At 60.1% G+C, this 18,558-nt stretch overlaps 1 protein-coding gene across 10 annotated transcripts in view; it reads left to right on the top strand.

The window, feature by feature from the left end:
* Positions 1 to 1,545: 1,545 nt before the first annotated feature.
* The window catches only part of TRPM2 (transient receptor potential cation channel subfamily M member 2), a 55,654-nt gene continuing 38,641 nt past the window's right edge, over positions 1,546 to 18,558 (top strand). For 2 of the 10 annotated variants that reach the window (XM_053220487.1, XM_053220477.1), the window contains exons 1-4: positions 1,546 to 5,151; positions 9,393 to 9,662; positions 10,381 to 10,469; positions 18,334 to 18,502. In XM_053220487.1, the coding sequence (XP_053076462.1) occupies positions 9,498 to 9,662; positions 10,381 to 10,469; positions 18,334 to 18,502 (423 nt within the window). In that variant the 5' untranslated portion in view covers positions 1,546 to 5,151; positions 9,393 to 9,497. Of the gene's footprint in view, positions 5,152 to 5,685; positions 5,895 to 8,481; positions 9,663 to 10,380; positions 10,470 to 18,333; positions 18,503 to 18,558 lie in introns of those variants that run through there. The other 8 variants (XM_027041464.2, XM_027041472.2, XM_053220482.1 and 5 more) reach the window with 8 other exon arrangements.

Genomic DNA, 18,558 nt, shown 5'->3' with positions numbered 1-18,558 from the left:
AGGCAACAGAGTGCAGTGCTGTTCTTTGAGGAGGAAGAAAGCCCGTAAATAGTGCCAGTCGGAGCTCTCAGACGGACCCTGGGTCTAGTATCAGGCTCTGGCGACCTGTCCAGGTCTCAGGGCAGGACAGGAGTGCAGCCTCACCGAGAGTGGCAGGAAGAGTCCAAAAAGCCCAGGCTGTGCAAGCTTGCAGAGGCTTTCTGGCTGTCCCAACTTGGGAGCCGCATCAGGTGACAGGAGAGTCTGCCCAAGGTGTGGGTGACCTGCCACCAGCAGATGGAAGCCAGCATCTGCAGAAGCTGGTCCTGGGGAAGGTGGGACAGGCAGAGCACGGTGTGCTGTGGCCGTGGGCCGGGACATGTGGGAAGGGGGCTTTGCAGTTGCTGGCCCTGCTTGTCCCCACCTGGCTGAGATGGCCTCTCCTCCTCCTACCAGGACTGGTGTGGTCCAGGTACAAGAACCAGACCAGGTGGGGCATGAGCCACACCAGGGAGGCTGTGGGACAGGCCCCAGCTCTCGGCAGCAGGGCTGCACCTGGGAGGCTCTGTGTAGGCGATGGGGGTGACAGGGGAAGGTGTGAGGACCCTGCAGGTCTGCCTGGAGTAGGTCGACCCTCAGGTTCAGGGTGTGTGGATTTCCCTGTACTAACCACTGGGGAACAGGAACCACTGGGCCCTGAGTCCAGGCGGCCTGGGCCTCTGGGAGGAATCTTCTCAGCGGAAGTTGAGGATGGGCCCCCGTCAGGCACCCACACAGAGGGAAGGAGGAGACAGGTGTGCTTACGGCCCTCTGGCCTCTGGGGGCCTCTGCAGCCCCTGCCGGCTCTGTGGCTGTTCAAGAGGGTGGCTGGGGTGTGAACCGGTTGAAGGTCCTGGTGACTCAGGTGACTCTTGTAAAGCGAGGATTCTTTGCCTGCTTAAGTAGAAGTGTGTCGGTTTGGATGTGTCACTGTGCATCCCCAGAACTCCCTTCCCCGTGTAGCTCCGACGAGGGATTTGCATGCGCTTTGGAAGACAGCAGGTGGAAGGCCATCCCGGGCAGAGGTGGGGAGAGATGGATGGACTCAGAAGGGTGGGGTGGGGGTGGGGGCCCAGGGTCTTCCCTGAACTCTGCCCTCTTCTTGCCGACAGTGGCCTTACCTGCCGCCAGCAGCCCTTGTTGCTGCAAACTCACGGTGGCAGAGCTCTGAAGAGGCCACCGCCGTCCACAGACCTCTCCACAGCCCCCCTCGTGGTCCTGCTTCCAGAGCTGGCCACGCCGAGCTCCCCAGCTCCCCTGCAAGCCCGCTCCTGTGCACCTGCCCCCCTGCCCTGGGAGAAATGCTTCTCGCTCCCCCTTGTCCAGTTTCTCCCGGACTTCTGTGTCCCCAGCTCCTTCCCGCTACTGTGTAAAGATGAGCGCCTGTCACACATCTCCTATTTTGCCATGTTCCCAGGGCTCCTGCTTCCTGGAATGAACCCTGACACAGGCAGAAATGCAGCACCAATTTGCTTAAACCAAAACGGAAACACCGGTTCCCGTCGCCGAGTAGCCGAGGGGACACGGGTGGGCGTCGCCGAGAAGCCAAGGGCAGTGGCTTCAAGTGTGGCCGGATCCAGGGCCTCGGTCTTCGTTATTGGGGCCCGGCCTCTACTCCCGCTCCCAGCTTACACTTGCCCGCATCAGATGCTGTCTGCCCTCTGCTTCAGGCCTGCACCGTGGCTGCTTGAGTCCAGCAGAAAGAAAGCTTTTCCCAGTGACTCAAGTGCCTGTTTGGGGACTGGCCTGGCATCAGTCCCATGCACCCCGAATCCGGCTCTGCGGCTGGCGGTGCAAAGCCCGGGTTTCCGGCCTGAGCCACATGCCCAAGGTGGATGATGGGAGTGAGGGAGGGGAAGTGACCCAGAGGAACATCAGAGAAGAAGGGAACCCGCTGCTTCAGACTGGCGGTTGCCGTGGGAAAGGTGACAGCCCGAACATGCCTTGTCTTCTGCCCCCCACCACGTTCTCTCCTTGTGTCCCCTGCACACACTTCCTTATTCCAGGGGAACTTCCCTCTCCCAGCGGTCACTCTGGGGCGATTCCCATGTGGCCCTGGCTACTATAGGACAGTGTCCTTCCCTCACTTCTAGCCCAGCTGAATCACGAGCTTCATTTCTGCCAGCACCACATCCCAGAGACCCGCGTGGCTTCCCCGAACTCCTGTGAGCTTCTGGAAGCTACACCCCCAGCGTCTCCTCCTTATGGCTCCTTGAAGCCCCCGGGTTGGAGGGGGAGTGGGAGGGGCCAGGTGGCCTCCAGGCCGGGAGGCATGGTCCTCCCTCTGCTGGGGTCCTGGCCCCTGTGCAGTCTGGGAGATAGCACTGCTCCAGCAGGCGTGACAAGGACCCAGGGACAGGGCCTGCTCTCCTCTCAGCACCCTGGACGGGCTGACCACTCCGCCCTCATCCCCAGGGGGCTGCGCCACAGCGGGTGGGGACTGAAGCACAGAGGAAAGTTCGGGGTGTTTGGGCTGGACGGTGGCAGAGAAGAAGGTCCTGGGGTGGAGAGAGAGGAACCTCCTCCAGGTGTGAGCTCTGCTTCTCCGATGGCAGCAGAAACTGTCAGTAGCCAGCAAGGTCACCCCAGGGTGGACCGTCCCCAGACCTGCCTACCTTCCTGCTGCCTGGTTTTCCTCTGGGGACTCGGCCTCCGTGTGTTTTAGCCACTCTGCCTCCAGTTCTGCCTCCGCTCTCAGCTGAGACCCTCCCGGGCACGGCCCCCGGCCTATCACTGCTGGGGTACAAAGGCGAGCCCTGTGGCTCTGGGTGCACAGCTGGAGGGCCACCCGGCCTCAGAGCTCCCTGGGGCTCCTGGGAGAGCACCGGACTCGGACTCGGGCGGCCTGGAGCCGCTGGCCCGTCTTCCCGAGCTGGCTGTCCAGGGCTCCTGAGGCCTCGCCTGCCAGCGCGGGGCCGGCTGCCTCTCACACCCAGGAATACCCTTGAGGGCAACAACCACTGCCTGCTCCCTCCATGCTGTGCCTGGTGGGGGACTCCACGCTGGGCCTGCTGGCGATCGTGTTCTGACCACGCGGGGCCGGGGATGACTGGGACTTGCCCCAGCTTCTGCCCTAGCTTCCCTTCTCTCTACCCACCCCGACCCCAACCTCCAAACCCTTTGGTTATCCGGTTATCCGCAGCTATGTAACAATGGCTCCAAACCTAGCAGCTGACGGCGGGAGACATTACCTCTTCACGGTGCCTGAGGGGCGGGAATCTGGGAGCCGTGGGGCTGCTGGCCTGGTCTGGGGCCTCTCGTGGGGTCAGGCTGTGGGCCCGGGGCCAGGGGCTGGGGACCAGGGCTGCCATCTCTGGAGACCTGAGTGGGGTCCGGGCTCGTTCACGCGGCTTGTGAGAGAAGAGTAGCCTGCATGTGTTCATTTAACACAGTGTCCTGAGAGGTTGTTTGGGCCTCGAGGTCCTTCCCAGCTCTGTCCCCATATCTGTTGCTTGGAAACGCGCTGCCTGCTATGGCTGTCGGGAAGGCACGTGGTGCAGGGCATTGGCCCCTGCGCCGATTTGTTCCCTCGTCACCATCACATCTCAACCGTCCTTTCTGAGAGGTCATTCCCAGAAGGCAGATGATCTGTCAACCTCAGGCATGAAGGCATGAAGGCATGAAGGGACGATGGTGTCCCCAGCATGAAGCCCACTTCTCTTGGTGCTCTGTCCGGACCAGGGCTCTGCAAGCCACAGCCACTGCCTGTTTTTGTAAATAAAGTTTTATTGGCACACGGCCACGCCCATCCATGTACCTGTGGCTGATGGCTGCTTCCTGGCTGCAGGGGGCTGAGTAGTTAAAACGGAGCCCCTGAGCCTGCGGATCCTGAAGCATTACCAGTGGCCCTTAGAGAAGCCGTTGCAGCCCCGCCCTAGACTCTGGCCGTGTTGTCGCCCCACCCCCTGGACCCACCCCAGCAGCCAGCTTCTCTGCTCCCGTGGATTATTCACGGCCGGCCACAGCATGCCCATGCCACGTGGCCAGACTGCTCTCTTTTTCACTGACTGAGTTTTCTTTTCACTGCCAGAACTTTTTACCTTGGCCGTGTTGTCCACGCCGTGAAAACGTCCTCCGCGTTTCCTTTAGCTGGATGTGAGCCAAGTCGCAATCAAAGTCAGGACTGCTGCGTTCCTGCTTTATGGCCAAACGCCTCTTTATTTTTATGGGATGGATGTTTCATAATTGCTCTTGCAACGGCGTCCTGGCGGACGGAACGTGGCCTTCTTGTGAAATGTGTGGTTTTTTCTGGAAGGGAAGGAGCCACAGGGGCGACATGAGCGCTGATGTTTGGTCAGCAGCCTGTTTCACGTACTGCTTCCCCTTCACCGACGTTCCCACAGAGGCCCTGGGATACTCGGAAGCCAAAGTCAGACCGCCCATGCCTGCCCCCCCAGAGCTCTGCGTGATTGCTGTCTCTTGAAATATTAACTGATCCTCCGCCGTGTGCTTTCAGTCAGTGGAATGGCTCTCAGGCCAGAAGGCCCCCCAGGGAAGGAGCGCTAGCCCAGAGTCTGGGCACGGCTGCTAAAAACCAGCTGCAGACGCCGTGGGTCTCTGCTTGCTTTGCCTGTTAACTAAGGTCTAAGACCCCTCCCGGGGGCGGTGGCAAGCCAGCTCCTGCAGCGGGTGCCGGCCGCCGAAGGCCTGGGCTGCCAGACTCTGACAACGCAGCAGTGACAGGGGGGCGCCTCCTGCAGGTGAGAGCCTCCAATCAGCCGTCACACCCCCGCTGCTGTCCACCCTTTACCTCCACGGTGCTGACCGCTTCGGAGGAGGGCTCCAACCACCCTTGTGCCCATCAAAGTGCCTTGAGAAATCCATCAAGCACTGCCCTACGTAAGGGGCTCTGATGGGTTCTGATGGACCACAGGGGTCCTGTGGGCCCATGGCACTGTGGCTCACCCCTCTGTGGAGAGGCAGGGGCAGATAAAGGCCAGGTGCCTTCCAGTGGAGGGTGTCATGGGCAGGAATCTGAACACTAGGTCAGCACGCCCAGGGGAGGAAATGAGGGCGTGGTCAGGCGGCCAGGAGTCAGCTGGCAGAGGTGCAGGGCCCGGGAGTGGCATTGTGCCACTGTGGGGGGCATTGTGCACTGGCGTCTGGGAAGGAGAAGGCAGTGGTCTTTGTGAGGTGAGGGCACTGTGGGGGGTGGTCTGGACCTTTAGGAAAGCTGTGGTCAGCTTTTTTGTGTGAGGGGGTGGAGTCAGAATCCTTATCCTTCTTCCAGCCAGGAGGACTGAGAAGGGGCAGTCCAACCAGGGTGGAGTTTAGACATCTGTGGGACCCCATGGCCAGCACCTGCCACGTGGGTGCTGTGAGGTTAGATCTTCCCTGCCCCCTCGGGCCCTGCCTTACTGGGAATGGTCTCCTGGCTTTGGGTACTTCCAGGAAGACGGGGTGGGGGGGGGGGTGAGGGTGGCTGCAGGCATCTCGGTGGAGGAGCATCCTGAGGTCTGCAGGAGGGGAAGTGGGTCCCAGGCTCCAGGCCCACTTCGGTCTCCTGTCCCGCCCACCAGCCGACCCCTGCCCCCCTCCCCGTCCCTGCCCGACGCCGTTCCGTCGGGCCTTTCAAGGAGAAGCCGGCTGCTCCTCCCTCAGGAGGCAGGTACAGGCCCAAGAGCCAGGTCCGGGGCGGGGCGGGGGGGGGGGGGTCCCGTCTGGTGGGGCGTCTCCGTGCGTCCTTGGCGCTGGCGGGCGCGGGACTCGCGGGCTGAGCGCCCCGGGCTGGTGACGCAGAGCGCGCTGCGGGCGACGCGGACCGCGCGCGCGGGACGCACGCTCGGCGGCGAGACATGCGGGCGGCCCCGCGGGGCCAGCTGGCGGTCCTGCGCAGCGGCGCGGGTGACGCGGGGACACGGGACGGCTCCGAGCAGGTACGCCCGCCCGCCGCCGGGGATGGACAACACCGGGGTGCGGAGAGACGTGACAGGACCCGCGCTGGGGCCGGGGAGCGGGCCGCCGGCGCAGGTTGGGGGAGGGGCGAGGGCGCGGGGTGGGAGGAGGGTGCCCCCCAGGGTCCAGGGCCGCGGGCCGGGCTGCTGGTACAAGCAGAGGGCGGGCTGCCGGGTGCGGGGGCCTGGGCGCAGGCCGGGGTGCCGGTGCGGGCGCGGGGCACACACTGGGGCGCCGCAGGGGCGCAGGTTCGAGTGTAAGCTCCGGGGTGGAGATGCGGGCCTGGGCTCAGGCGGGAGTGCGGGGTGCGGGGACCCAGGCTGCAGGCAGGGTGCCGGCACAGGCGTTGCGACGGGGCCAGGGTGAAGTCTTTCCGGGGGCGCCTTGCTCCGACCTGGGGAGATGAGGAACTTGCCACATCTAGGACTAAGCCTCTGACCACAGCTTTCCCACCCCCACCCACCGCAAGACCAGGGGGCCCCTTGCCGCCGGCGGCAGGCACTTCCTTTGATGGGTGTGCTGCTATTTACAGTCTGGAAAGTGTTTTCCCTGCAGGGATTTCAGAGGATGCCTGACCTGGGGATGGGCAGGGAGCATGCAAACGGTTTAGAAAGAGAAGTGGGAAGAGGGGGTGGGGGGGGACGTCTGGCCAGCGTGCCCTGAATAGCCTCACATAGGGAGTCTGTCGGTTCAGCCTTCTGGGCTGGGCTGGTGGGATATGGGGCGGAGACCCTGTCTTTGTGAGTTCCCAGGGTCCCGGCCTAGGTGGCTGCTGCAAAGGACAGTCCTCAGGACTTTTGTTTTGTTTGGACTTGGTGTCTATTCCGAATGTCGCCAGGGCACAGCCTTCCAGCATGCCGCCCCCGGACTGCAGGAGCCTGGATGGGGGGGCCCACCTGGGCGCAGGCGCTGCCGTGTGGCCCCCTCCCCATGCACCTGTGCTCGCTGCCCGTGGCCCCTCCCACTCCTCTCTCCTCCTCGGCCCTGCGTTTGGACATCCACCCCACTGTGCCCCTGCCTCTTGCAGGCCCGCTCACTCCATGGCAACAGCTTCGCGTGTCTGTCGGGGGTCCTGTGCCGAAGGGCATCTATAGATGTGCATTTGTTTGTTTGTTTTTCAGAAACACTTATCTAGATACTTATATCATATATCTATTATCATTAGTGTTTATACCATTACGTTCTACTTTTTGAGTCTGTGTCCTTGGTTTTTTTCCCACTTTTTATTTATATATATATTTTAAATGTTTGCTTAGTTTTGAGAGAGAGACAGAGAGGGACAGAGACAGAGACAGAGTGTGAGCCGGGGAGGGGCAGAGAGAGAGGGAGACACAGAATCCAAAGCAGGCTCTGGGCTCCGAGCTGTCAGCACAGAACCCAATGCGGGGTTCAAACTCACGAACCATGGCATCATGACCTGAGCCAAAGTCGGACGCTTAACCGACGGAGCCACCCAGGCGCCCCTTTTTCCTACTTTTTAAATAAAAATTTCCAAACATACACAAAGTTGAAAGAATTTTGCAGTGAACCCTTAGATGTGCATTTTGTGTGACTGTATGTGCAGGCCCGTGTGCCGTCATGTTCTATTTATGTATCTATGTGCCTGTCTTCTTGGAAGTCATTTACTTACAAAGTGCTCTTTTTTTTTTTTTAAGTTTATTTATGTATTTTCAGAGAGAGTGTGAGCGAGCGCTTGGGAGGAGGGGCAGAGAGAGAGAACCCCAAGCAGGCTCTGCACTGTCAGTGCAGAGCCCGACGACAGGGTTTGAACTCACAAACCGTGAGATCATGACCTGAGCTGAAGTTGGACGTTTAACCCACTGAGCCACCCAGGTGCCCCCACTTTCATCGTTCTTGCCATTGCAAGAACGTGTTTGCCATTGCATATGGAGAGTTAGAGTTACAAACCGGGGTGACCACAACTGCCTTCTGGTGATATGTGAAGAAAACGATGGAGAGTTGGATTTGGGGGGGAGCCCCCGAGAAGGTGGATGGGGGATTTTGTAAGGTCATGGTCAGCCCTGGGTTTCCAGACTCTTCCAGGGCCCAGACTTGGATGGGGGAGGGAGGAGGAGGGGAGGGCAGGGGAGGAGAGAGAAGGTCAGTCAGCATCCCCAGTACTCCGCCCCCCCCCCCCCCCCCCGTTTTGCATGGCTCCTGGCCCTGCCTGAGGGGCCAGGTGACAGCGATTGCCTTAGGGCTGCTCAGGTGTGAGGCTTGCCACACTCAGGCAGCTTGTGAACAGAAGTTTATTCTCACAGCCCTGGAGGCTGGAGGGCTGAGGTCAGGGTGGCAGCATGGTGGGGGGGGGAGGGCCCCCTTCTGGGTTGCAGACTTCTGTCCTCACGGTGGGGAAGGGGAGAGGGCACTCCCTGGGGCTTCCATCAGAGCACGGACCCCGGTCCTCAGGGCCTCGTCACCTCCCAGAGGCCCCGCCTCCGACTACCATCGCCGCTGGGGGGCGGTTTCCACATGCGAACTTCAGGGGGGCACATTCGGACCATAGCGGTCCACTCCTGGCCCCCCAGATTCATGTCCTTCTCACATGAGAACTACATTCACTCCATCCCAACAGCCGAGCGTTAACTCATTCCAGCAGCTACTCCGAAGTCTGATCTAAATCTCATCCGAGTCAGGGGTGGGGGAGACCCCAGCTGCGTTTATCCTGAGGCGGATTCCTCTCCGGCTGTGGGCCTGTCCCGCCAGCAATGGTGGGGCACCGGACGGGCACTCCCACTCCGAAGGGGAGCAACCGGAGGGGTGACGGGGTCCAAGCAAACCTAAACCTTAAGGCCCCTGGCCTGGTGGTCCTGCCCGATGGCTTTTCTGGGCACAGCCCACCCTGCGCTCTCCCCGGCTGGAGACGCATGCCAGTGGCTCTGCTGGTTTGGGGCCACCCCACCCCACAGCTCCACTGGGTATTGTCCTTGCAGTGGCCCTCTCCCAGGGCCAGGTGCCCAAGGCTCTGGGTGGCCTCGTCTGTTAAAATCTGGGTGGAGGCGGCTGAGCCCCCCAGACTTGCACGCTTTTCAGAACAGCAGTGATGGCATCGTGCGGGCGCCACTAACCCTGGCCACAGGGGGCCAGCTGGAGCGACGCCTGGGGCTGCGGGGAATTGGGAGAGCCGGGCCCAAGATGAGTGGGGTGCAGGGCAGCTGTGGCTCCCCGTTTGCAATCGTTCCGCCCCCCCAGGCCCTCGCACTCTGGGCTTGTGCTGGGAGGACGGCCCCATGGACGGGGATGGAGTGCCTCCTCCGGCCCTTCAAAGTGACCTGAGGTCGCTGTGGCTACCAATGGGCCTCTGGGGCCCTGGGGATGTGCATGTGCTTCCAGACGACCCGGGGCCCCTGCTGGCGGACAGAGCTGGGGCAGCCGGGGAAAGGCGCCGACCAATGAGTGGACAGGCCCCGTGCGAGGAAGCACGTGCCCTGTGCTGTCGGGACACCTGCCTCATTCCCCTCTCTGATCTATTCTGGCAGCCCTCCATGGTGTGTTTCCAGAACCTTCAGCCTCACGAGCTGGAGTAAAGGCTGTCCTGAGGGAGGGAGAAGACCGTGGCAGCTGGAGTGGAGGCAGCCCTCACGATGGAGCCCCCCACCCTGAGGAAAGCCGGCTCCAAGCAGGAGGAGGCCTTTGGGGTGCAGCCCCGGAGGGTCGCTGACCTGGGCACGGTCCCCAGTCTCCGGCGCAGCAACAGCAGCCTGCGCAAGGTCAGGAGGTCCCAGAACCTCTTTGGCAACAGTGAGAAGGTAGGCTTCCGGTGGCCAGCAGGGCCCCCCTCCGCCGGGTCCCCCAGAGCCCTGGTGTGTTTCTTGCTTGGGCAGAGGCTCGGCTGAGCCGGGGAAAGGGGACCTGGAGAAAATGGTCAGTGGCCAGGTCCGCCCCCTCCTTGCATCGCACGCCCCTTCCTGTTCTTGGTCTGGTTGGGAGGGCGTTAGGCAAGCACTGCAACCCCATCCCGGGCAGACTCGCTGGAAGCTGTCACCCCTGACCTCACTGTGCGATGACTTCACGTCTCCGATGTCACTGGAGGGCCCTGAGCACCACCGACGTCCTGGGCTAGATTCCCCAAGGCCCGCGACAAGACTGTGTTGAGGGCATGTTTGACTCCCTCGGCCCCTGGTCAGGTGGCGGGAGGGCGTTGGCCTGCCGTCTCGTCAGGACAGAGGCAGGTGTCCACACCCCTACCTGCCGCACCGCTTTATTCCCGAGGAAGGCAGCATTGACAGAGAAACTGGAAAGTGCCGTGCTACTTAAGTAGGGCAAAGGAGGAAGAGGTCCCACAGGGCTGTTCCTCCCACACCTGGGAGCCGGGGCCGGGCACCCCCGCCCCGCTCACGCCTTCTGGAAAAGTCCCGTGTAGCTCGACAGGGAGCCCAGGTGATCTAGGAGTGGCGGAGGGTTTGCTGTCCCGAACAGTGTTGCTATGACTGCCCGGGGATCTCAAAGCGCCCTTTTTATCCTCAGCAAGAAAGTCTCAGTTCGTGGATCCCCGAAAATATCAAGAAGAAGGAATGCATGTACTTTGTGGAGAGCTCCAAACTGTCTGACGCTGGGTAAGGGGCCTGTTAGTGTGGCCACCCCTCCCCCTGTTCCCACGGGCCGGGACCTCGGCGGGCTCCGTTGGTATGTGTGTGTGTCTGTGTGTGTTGTGTCCGTGCGTGTGTGGCCTGGGAAGGCACAGCCCGTGTCTACATGGCTTCAGCGAGCCCAGTCCTGTCTTCGTGGCCTCGCAGGCCCAATCCCGTGTGTGTGTGTGTGTGTGTGTGTGTGTGTGTGTGTATCCGTGTGGTCTTGGGGGGCCCAGTCCTGTGTGTGTGTGTGCCCTCAGTGGGCCCAGTCTGTGTTTGCGTGGCCTCGGGGGGCCCAGTCCCGTGTCCGCATGGCCTTGGGGGGCACAGTCCCTGGTCTGTGTGTCTGTGTGGCCTCAGTGGGCCCAGTCCGTGTCCGCGTGGCCTCGGACGCTTACCCGTCCAGCTGTCTGTGGACGAGCAGCTTTGCCTCACACGTCCTGCAGGTGGGGTGCAGAGAGCTTAGGTGACTCATCCAGGGTCATCAGGGGACTGCTCCACAGGGGCACTTGGACTTGAACGTGCTCATTTGGGCGCCACGTTGCATGCCTCTAGAATGTTCATTTCCCTCTGGAGTAGAGGGTGTCACAGTGCCGTGGGGGCTCTACGGGGACTCAGGGAGAACGCCCAGCCTGGGCCCCTCACTGAGGTCGGTGCCAAATGCAGACCGGGCCACCTCACCCTCAGGAACCGCCCCCCCCCCCCCCCCCCGCCTCTCCTACCTGTGGGGCCAAGACCACCTCCGCGGGCAGCGGTGGCCTCTACGCCTCCACACGGCTGGACGTTTCCCTCCTGGGCCGCTGGCTGCCCAGCAGGGCCGCCCGGGAGCTTGGGGGCGCTGCGGGCAGCTTCGGAGGAACCTCCTGGGAGGTGTGGCACGTCCTCGCCGTTCCTTGAGGAGTATGATTTGTGTCAGCGCCTCCCCCTAGCCGCACCAGAGTCGTGTCTTGCCACCGACCGGCCACGCTCTTTCTCCTCCGCCTTCCTTGTCGCCTACTGAGCTCTTGTGGTGGATGCTGGCTCTGCTGTGCGGCCCTCCCTGACCACACGGGGAAGTAACCTCTCTCCCCACCACGCTCCATCTATCTATCTTTTTACCAGTCCTTCGCACCCCGAGATCGTGTGGCTTCGTGGCGGCAGAATCCCTCTTCCGCTTCCCACGGTGGACGAATAGCATCCAGCCCCCGCGTGTCGAATGACCTGGGGGGAGGAGCCCGCATGGGGAAGGGAGAGAGATTAGGCCGCGGCTCGGGCAGGAGGGATCACCGCCGACGAGGCCGTTCCCGGGGCCCTGCGATCTGCCCGCCGTCGTCACTGAGGGGCTGGGGTTCACGCCTCCGGCGTGGCTCCGCGTCAGGGCCGCGTCCTCATTTCTCCGTCCTGGGAGCAGACCCTTGAGCCAGAGAGGGTTGCCAGCATGTTCCCAGCTGGCAGCTTGGCAGGGAGTGCCAACGTACTCCGTGTGCGTCATCGGAGCTTCCCAGCCACGCTGCTCGCTCTGACGACGTACAGAGAGCGTTTTGCGTCGAGGTTTCCAGTCTTTGTTAGTTTACAGGAAGCTTATGAAAATAGCCTCCGAGGGAACGAGTGTCACCCAGGCGGCCTGTGCAGGACTCGCTGGCTTCAAAGTTGTTCCGAAGGCTTACGCGGCAGTCTGGTCTCCGGCTCGTGGGGCCCGGAGCCACCACCCACCCGACCCCGGGCCCCTTCTTTCCTCTGAGCTAAGACCCAGTGGAGGATGCTGACAAGGGTCAGCGAGGGCCGGGGGACTCAGCTGGGATTTGAGGCTGAAACGGGGCTTCCTGCTCCTTCACGGCCCCTTTCCTGCTTTGAAGAAATACTGCTCAGGATGCCTTTGGTTCTGGAAATTTCCAGGAGCACGTTCACTAGCATCAGGTTTGACGCAAGGGGCTGCTACAGAGGGCTGTCGCTCGGATGTTACATTGAGGGCTGGGAAGCACGGGACCCAGTGATGGCCGGAAAGGTGGGGGCACCCAGAGACATTTTCTTGTAGGGTACCGTGTGATTGGTCAACGGCAACTAGAATGAAGTACCGGTGTCCTGATTAGCCGCGTCTTACGACCTAAAGCAGTTTCCTAAATTATGTTTCAGAACCTGATGGAAGCCGGGGATGGGGTTTATGGCTGGAGAGGTGAAGCAGGTGCCCGGAGGTCCCGGGGACGGCAGGAAACACAGGGAAGGCGGGGAGCTTGGCGAGGTGCATCCGAGTGGGCGCTTCTGGTCATCGGCTGCCTGGGAACTCACCAGGCGTGTTGGACGTCCTGGGGGCGGCCGGTTCCTGGGTCTTTGTCTGGAAGCACCAGTGGCCCGCAGATTGTTTCCTGGTGCTCCCTCATGGAAGAACGGGGCATTCTCCTTGCCTCCTGTTTTCCTTCTCAAAGATTTGGGACCCCACGTGGCAAGAGCGGGGTGTGCGGAGCGGCCGGGATCCTGGTGGCGGGGGCCGTCCCGGCTGCCTGGCGTGGAGGTGGGCAGTGTGCCCACAGCCCTGATGCTCGTGGGCCCCCTTGTGCTCCCCACGTGGAACCAGAAGGAAAGCAAAGGAAGGTGCTCCCCGGGGGCCGGCAGACCCCAGAGAGATGGGGTTCTGATTCGAGTCAGAGACGGCGGTGTAGACTTGTTTCTGGGGGTCCTTGGGGTCGCCGTACGTGTTCTAGGACAGCAGTCACAGCGCACGGACGCCCAGCAGGCTCAACAGGGAAAGCACACGGGCGGGTCTGAGACTCCGTGTGCAGGCTTGCGACCTCTGTCCCCCGTCTCCCTCCCCAGGGGCATGCCAGCAGGAGAGAACGCAGCTGTGTGCCGGGCTTCTGTCCTGCGAAGCTGTTAGGGGCTCAGCGCCCGGGGTTAGTCCCGGGCTGGTGACATCGGCACCTCTGCCTAGCACCCCCCACATTCCAGATGCCCAGGGAAAGCAGGTGTTGAGCACAGATCGTGTCCTCTGCACAGTCTGGGATGAGTGGATTGGGGAATGCAGACCGTTCTGAAAGCCCAGCCTAGTGAGCAGCCCCTCCAGAGACAGTGGTCCCAGGCCTGCGGGGGACTGTGTCCCGCACAGGGTGTTCCCCATCAAAGGGGTCCCTCCAGCGGATGGAGAGGGCGTGCTCCCTTGTGAGAGCAGAGTGCGGTCCAGGAGGAGACGGTGGGAAGGTCCTCCCCGTCACGAACGGAGCCTTGGAACAGATTTATTTATACACCTTACATATTTCCATCAAAGGCGTTGGGGTCTCCCCCACCGCCTTCCAGACCTGAACCCCCCCCACCCCCCCCACCTCCCTACATCCTCATAATCTAATTAGTCCCACGTCCTGAGGGTCCTTCTCAGCTCTGCCCAGATTTGACTCGTTTCCCTTCCCACCACCGCCACCCCAGACCTTCCCCATACTGTCACAGTTACTTTGCGACCTTGACGTATTGGCTCTTTCTCCTCCCTGGAACCCTCATCCATAAAACACAGAGACCGAAGCGGATGCTTCAGAAGCTGTCTTCAGGACGAGGCGTGCATGCTTAGTAAGACCGAGGCGCCTCTCCAGACTGCATGGAGCAGCCCAGATGGAGAGCTTGGGCAGCCACGTAGATTTAAGATCTAATCTCAGCAGAGGGGGTGGCTCAGAGACGAGGTAAGGAGGTGACCCGTCTCAAGCCATTAGAGACTGAACAGAAAGCCTGGGGGCAGCGCTGGGCCAAGATACAAGAGCTGGGTCCTCGTCCTGGTGACTCCCCCCTCCCTGCCTTTGACCATAAATCGAGGTGGTCACACAACACATAACGTGGACCCTGTGTTCCCTGCAGGTCTGAAAGCGCCTGAGTCTCCCTGAGGGGTCGATGGAGGTCAGAGGGCGCACTCCGAGCTCTCCACGGGTGGGGCTTGTGCTCAGAGCACTGGGGGCCCCTGCGGTCACCACACGCAGAAGGAGGGACAGCCCTCGGGGAGGAGCCCAGCAGCACCTGGGTGCAGGGCAGGCCACGGGTGTCTTAACCCATCCTGGGTGCTCTGCATGCTTAGTTGTTTGGCACTAATTTTATACGTTACTTCTAGAACCTCTTTAGACCCTCAAGGCATTCTGTAGGCTGGGGGTCAGGGGATGTACTGTTTCCCCCTTGTAGCGGTGGAGAAATGGAGAGCCAGAGCGTCTGAGCGGGGCAGCTCCGCGTCCTTCCCTGTGCCACCTGGCCCCTGCATCCTTCCTTGTGCCACCTGGCCCCCTCCGCATCCTTCCCTGTGCCACTTGTCCCCCAGCATCCTCCCCCGAGCCACCTGGCCCCCAGCATCCTTCCCTGTGTCACCTGCCTCCGAGCATCGTCCCCCGAGCCACCTGCCCCCCAGCGTCCTCCCTCAAGCCACCTGGCCCCCCATGTCCTTCCCCTGTGCCACCTGGCCCCCCATCCTTCCCTGTGCCACCTGCCCCCCAGCGTCCTTGCCCGAGCCACCTGCCCCCCAGCGTCCTTCCCTGTGCCACCTGGCCCCAGGCTCATCTGGCCTCGGACTGCTTGCTTGTCTCATCTGTCTCTCGTCCTTCGGGTCACTTGATACTAATGAGATGTCAGAACCTAAAAATTCACAATTTCCAATGTAAGGAGGTGTATAGAACACACTTATCTCCTCTCTCTCCCGAAGCCCCAGTGAATAGCAGGAAAGGAGTGAAAAGGTCTCAGTCCCCGAACCTGAAGGACACGAGAGGGGAGGTCACAGTTGGAAGGAGGTGCTGAGGTGCTGCGGCGGGAAAAGCAGAACCCAGAGCGGGGAGTCCCGGGCGCGGGTTCTCCCGTAGCGTCGTCCAGGTGCCCGGCGGGCTGGCCTGCGTCTGTCGCGTGCTGCTTTGAGCCTGCACCACGCGGGGGCTCCTTACCCTTTTTACTCCGGAACCATCATAGGTTTTAGGAAGTTGCAAAGATGCCACGGGAGCTCCCCGGGTTCCGAGCCTGGTCCCGCCCCTGCGTCCTCTGCCCCCACCGCCCTGAGCGCCCGGCAGCCACGAGTCTGTTCTTCATGCCCGCAACCTTGCCACTTCGAGCACGCCACCTAAGGAATCCGACCGAAGTGACCGTGTCACTTTCCACCCAGCGCGATCCCTTCGCCATCCATCCGGGTTGTTGTGCATATCGGCAGTCCTCCCCCCTTTGCTGCCAAGCGGTCGGTCACTCTCAGCTTGCCTCCGTCGTTGGAAGCGAGGATTTTGTAGACAATAAATAATCGGGTCTTACTTTTTCCATCCACTCTGCAAAACCTGTGTCTTTTCAAACTGGTGTATTTACGACACTATATTTAAGGTGAGTTTTGATGTTAGGACTTAAGTCCGCCATCGCATCTTTCCGTTTTAAGGTTTTTCTTTTTCTGCCTTTCCAGGTGACTTGAACATTTTTCCAGAGTTCCGTTTACCCGTTCCGTCATTCTTCCTTCCTTCTGCTGTTCAACCTTTCCACCGTCCATCACTTCGTTTCTGCTTAGAGAACGACCTTTATCCACCCTCGTAGGGCAGTCCTGTGGGTGACAGATTCCCTCCGTTTTCTTTCATCCGAGAACGTCTGACTGAGCCGTGCGTCTGCTGAGTGTTCAATTCTGGGTTGGTGCTTTTTGAAAGCTGTTGTGCCCCTTCCTCCTTGTACTTCCTGAAGAGGGAGACACAGAATCCAAAGCAGGCCCCAGGCTGTGAGCTGTCAGCACAGAGCCCGACACGGGGCTCGAACTCACAAACTGTGAGATCATGACCTGTGCTGAAGTCAGACGCTTAACCAACGGAACCACCCAGGCGCCCCAATTTCACTTTCTGTTTGTTACTTCTGTATAGACATAAAATTGATTTATTTCTATTGACCTTGTATCCTACAAACTTGTTAGAGTTACTGTCAGTCTTACACCTTTTTGTAGATTCCCTAGGGTTTTCTACACACACAATTCCATCACCTGTGAATAAAGATAGTTTTACTTCTTTTCTTCTATATGTGCCTTTTCTTTCCTTTCCTTCCTTCTTTTCTTTTTCCCTCCCTTCCCTTCCCTTCCCTCTTCCTTCCCTTCCCTTCCCTTCCCTTCCCTTCCCTTCCCTCTTCCTTCCCTTCCCTTCCCTCTTCCTTCCTTTCCCTTCCCTTCCCTTCCCTTCCCTTCCCTTCCCTTCCCTTCCCTTCCCTTCCCTTCCCTCTTCCTTCCCATCCCTTCCTTCTTCCTTCCCATCCCTTCCCTTCCCTCTTCCTTCCCTTCCCTCTTGCTTCCCTTCCCTTCCCTTCCCTTCCCTCTTCCTTCCCTTCCCTTCCCTCTTCCTTCCCTTCCCTCTTCCTTCCCTTCCTTTCCCTTCCCTTCCCTTCCCTTCCCTTCCCTCTTCCTTCCCTTCCCTTCCCTTCCCTTCCCTTCCCTTCCCTTCCCTTCCCTCTTCCTTCCCTTCCCTTCCCTTCCCTTCCCTTCCCTTCCCTTCCCTCTTCCTTCCCTTCCCTTCCCTTCCCTTCCCTTCCCTTCCCTTCCCTTCCCTTCCCTTCCCTTCCCTTCCCCCTGTACCCTTTCCTCTCCTTTCTTTCCACCACCCCATTAGCTAGGACCTCTAGTGCCATGCTGAATAGCAGTGCTGAGGGTGGACAGCATCGTCTTGTTCCCAATCTTAGTGATGAAGGGTTCAGCCTTTTATCCTCGAGTATGATGTCAGCAGTAGGATTTTCACAGATGCTTTTGTACCAGGTTGAGGAAGTTCCCCTCTGTTCTTGCTTTGCTGACAGTTGTTACTACAACTGGGTGTTGAATTTGATAAAACACTATGATCCAAGCAAACGATCAGACGGCTTTTCTCCCTTATTCTGCTAATATGATAAACTATGTTGATTGGTTTTTAAGTGATAACCCAACCTCTCATTCCTAGGAAAGCTCCCATTGGGCCATAATTTTTTATTAAGTTTTTAATTTTAATTCCAGTGTAATCAGCATACAGTGTTAGATTGGTTTCAGGTGTGCAATACAGCCACTTCTGTACCTAACTCAGTGCTCATCACAGCTGGTCACAATTTCTTTACACGCGTTTCCGGCCCCGCCCCCCTTCCCTCGGCCCCGCCCCCTCTCCCTCTTCCCTTGGGGACTCTGTGACGTGCCTGCTCCCGCTTCCTTCACAGCTCTGAGGCTCAGAGGCTCTTCACGTCATTGTTCATTTAGGTCTGTTTCTCTCTGGCGTTCATGGTGGGTCATTGCTATGCTCTGTGTTCAAGTTCACGGATTCTTTCCTCTGCCACCTTCATTCTGTGGCTGAGTCCATCCACTGAGTTTTGAAAAGATTTTGGTTCGTTAGTGCATTCTTTTCAGTTTTTAAATTTCCATTTGATATGTCTTCCATTTCTTCGCTGAGACTTTATACGTTTTCCTTTTTTCCAAGTGTGTTCGTGATTCCTTGGTAAAGCAGTTTTATGGTAGCTGCCTTAACGTCCTTGTCAGATGATTCTAACAACAGCGTCACCTTGGCCTCGGTGGCTGCTGTCTTTTCTCATTCCGGTGGAGATTTTCCTGGTTCCTGGTGTGATGGTGATGTTCAGTCTGAAACCTTGACCTTTGGGGTATTATGTTATGAGACTGCATCCTGTGGTTTAGCAGGTGCCCTGTGACGTGTCTGTGGGGGAGGGGGGGCCCTGCCTCATTACCGCCACGTGGCGATGGGAGTCCAAGCCCCTCTCAGCCCGGGTTGACGCTCGGTGGGAAGGGGTGGGAGCCTCAGCTCCCCGCTGGGCTTTCACTGACACGGCTCCTCCTCACAGCGGGGGGTGGGGTCCTGATGCTCCGCTGGGCCCCTGCTGACACCCCCCGCGGGGGGCACGGGGCACCTCCTTCCCTCCGCTGACCGTGACCGTGTGGTCTTTGCAGGAAGGTGGTGTGCGAGTGCGGCTACACACGCCAGCAGCACTTGGAGGAGGCTACCAGGCCCCACACTTGGCAGGGCAAGGATTGGGACCCAAAAAAGCATGTCCAGGAGATGCCAACGGACGCCTTTGGTGACATTGTTTTCACGGGCCTGGGCCAGAAGGTGGGGAAGGTTGGTCTCCACCCCTCCGCTGCTCTCGCTGTGACTCACGTCACCCTTCCGTGACC

Source organism: Acinonyx jubatus, chromosome C2 (assembly GCF_027475565.1).
Source record: "Acinonyx jubatus isolate Ajub_Pintada_27869175 chromosome C2, VMU_Ajub_asm_v1.0, whole genome shotgun sequence".
Taxonomy (NCBI): Eukaryota; Metazoa; Chordata; class Mammalia; order Carnivora; family Felidae; genus Acinonyx; species Acinonyx jubatus.
This window is presented reverse-complemented; position numbering and strand designations above follow the sequence as displayed.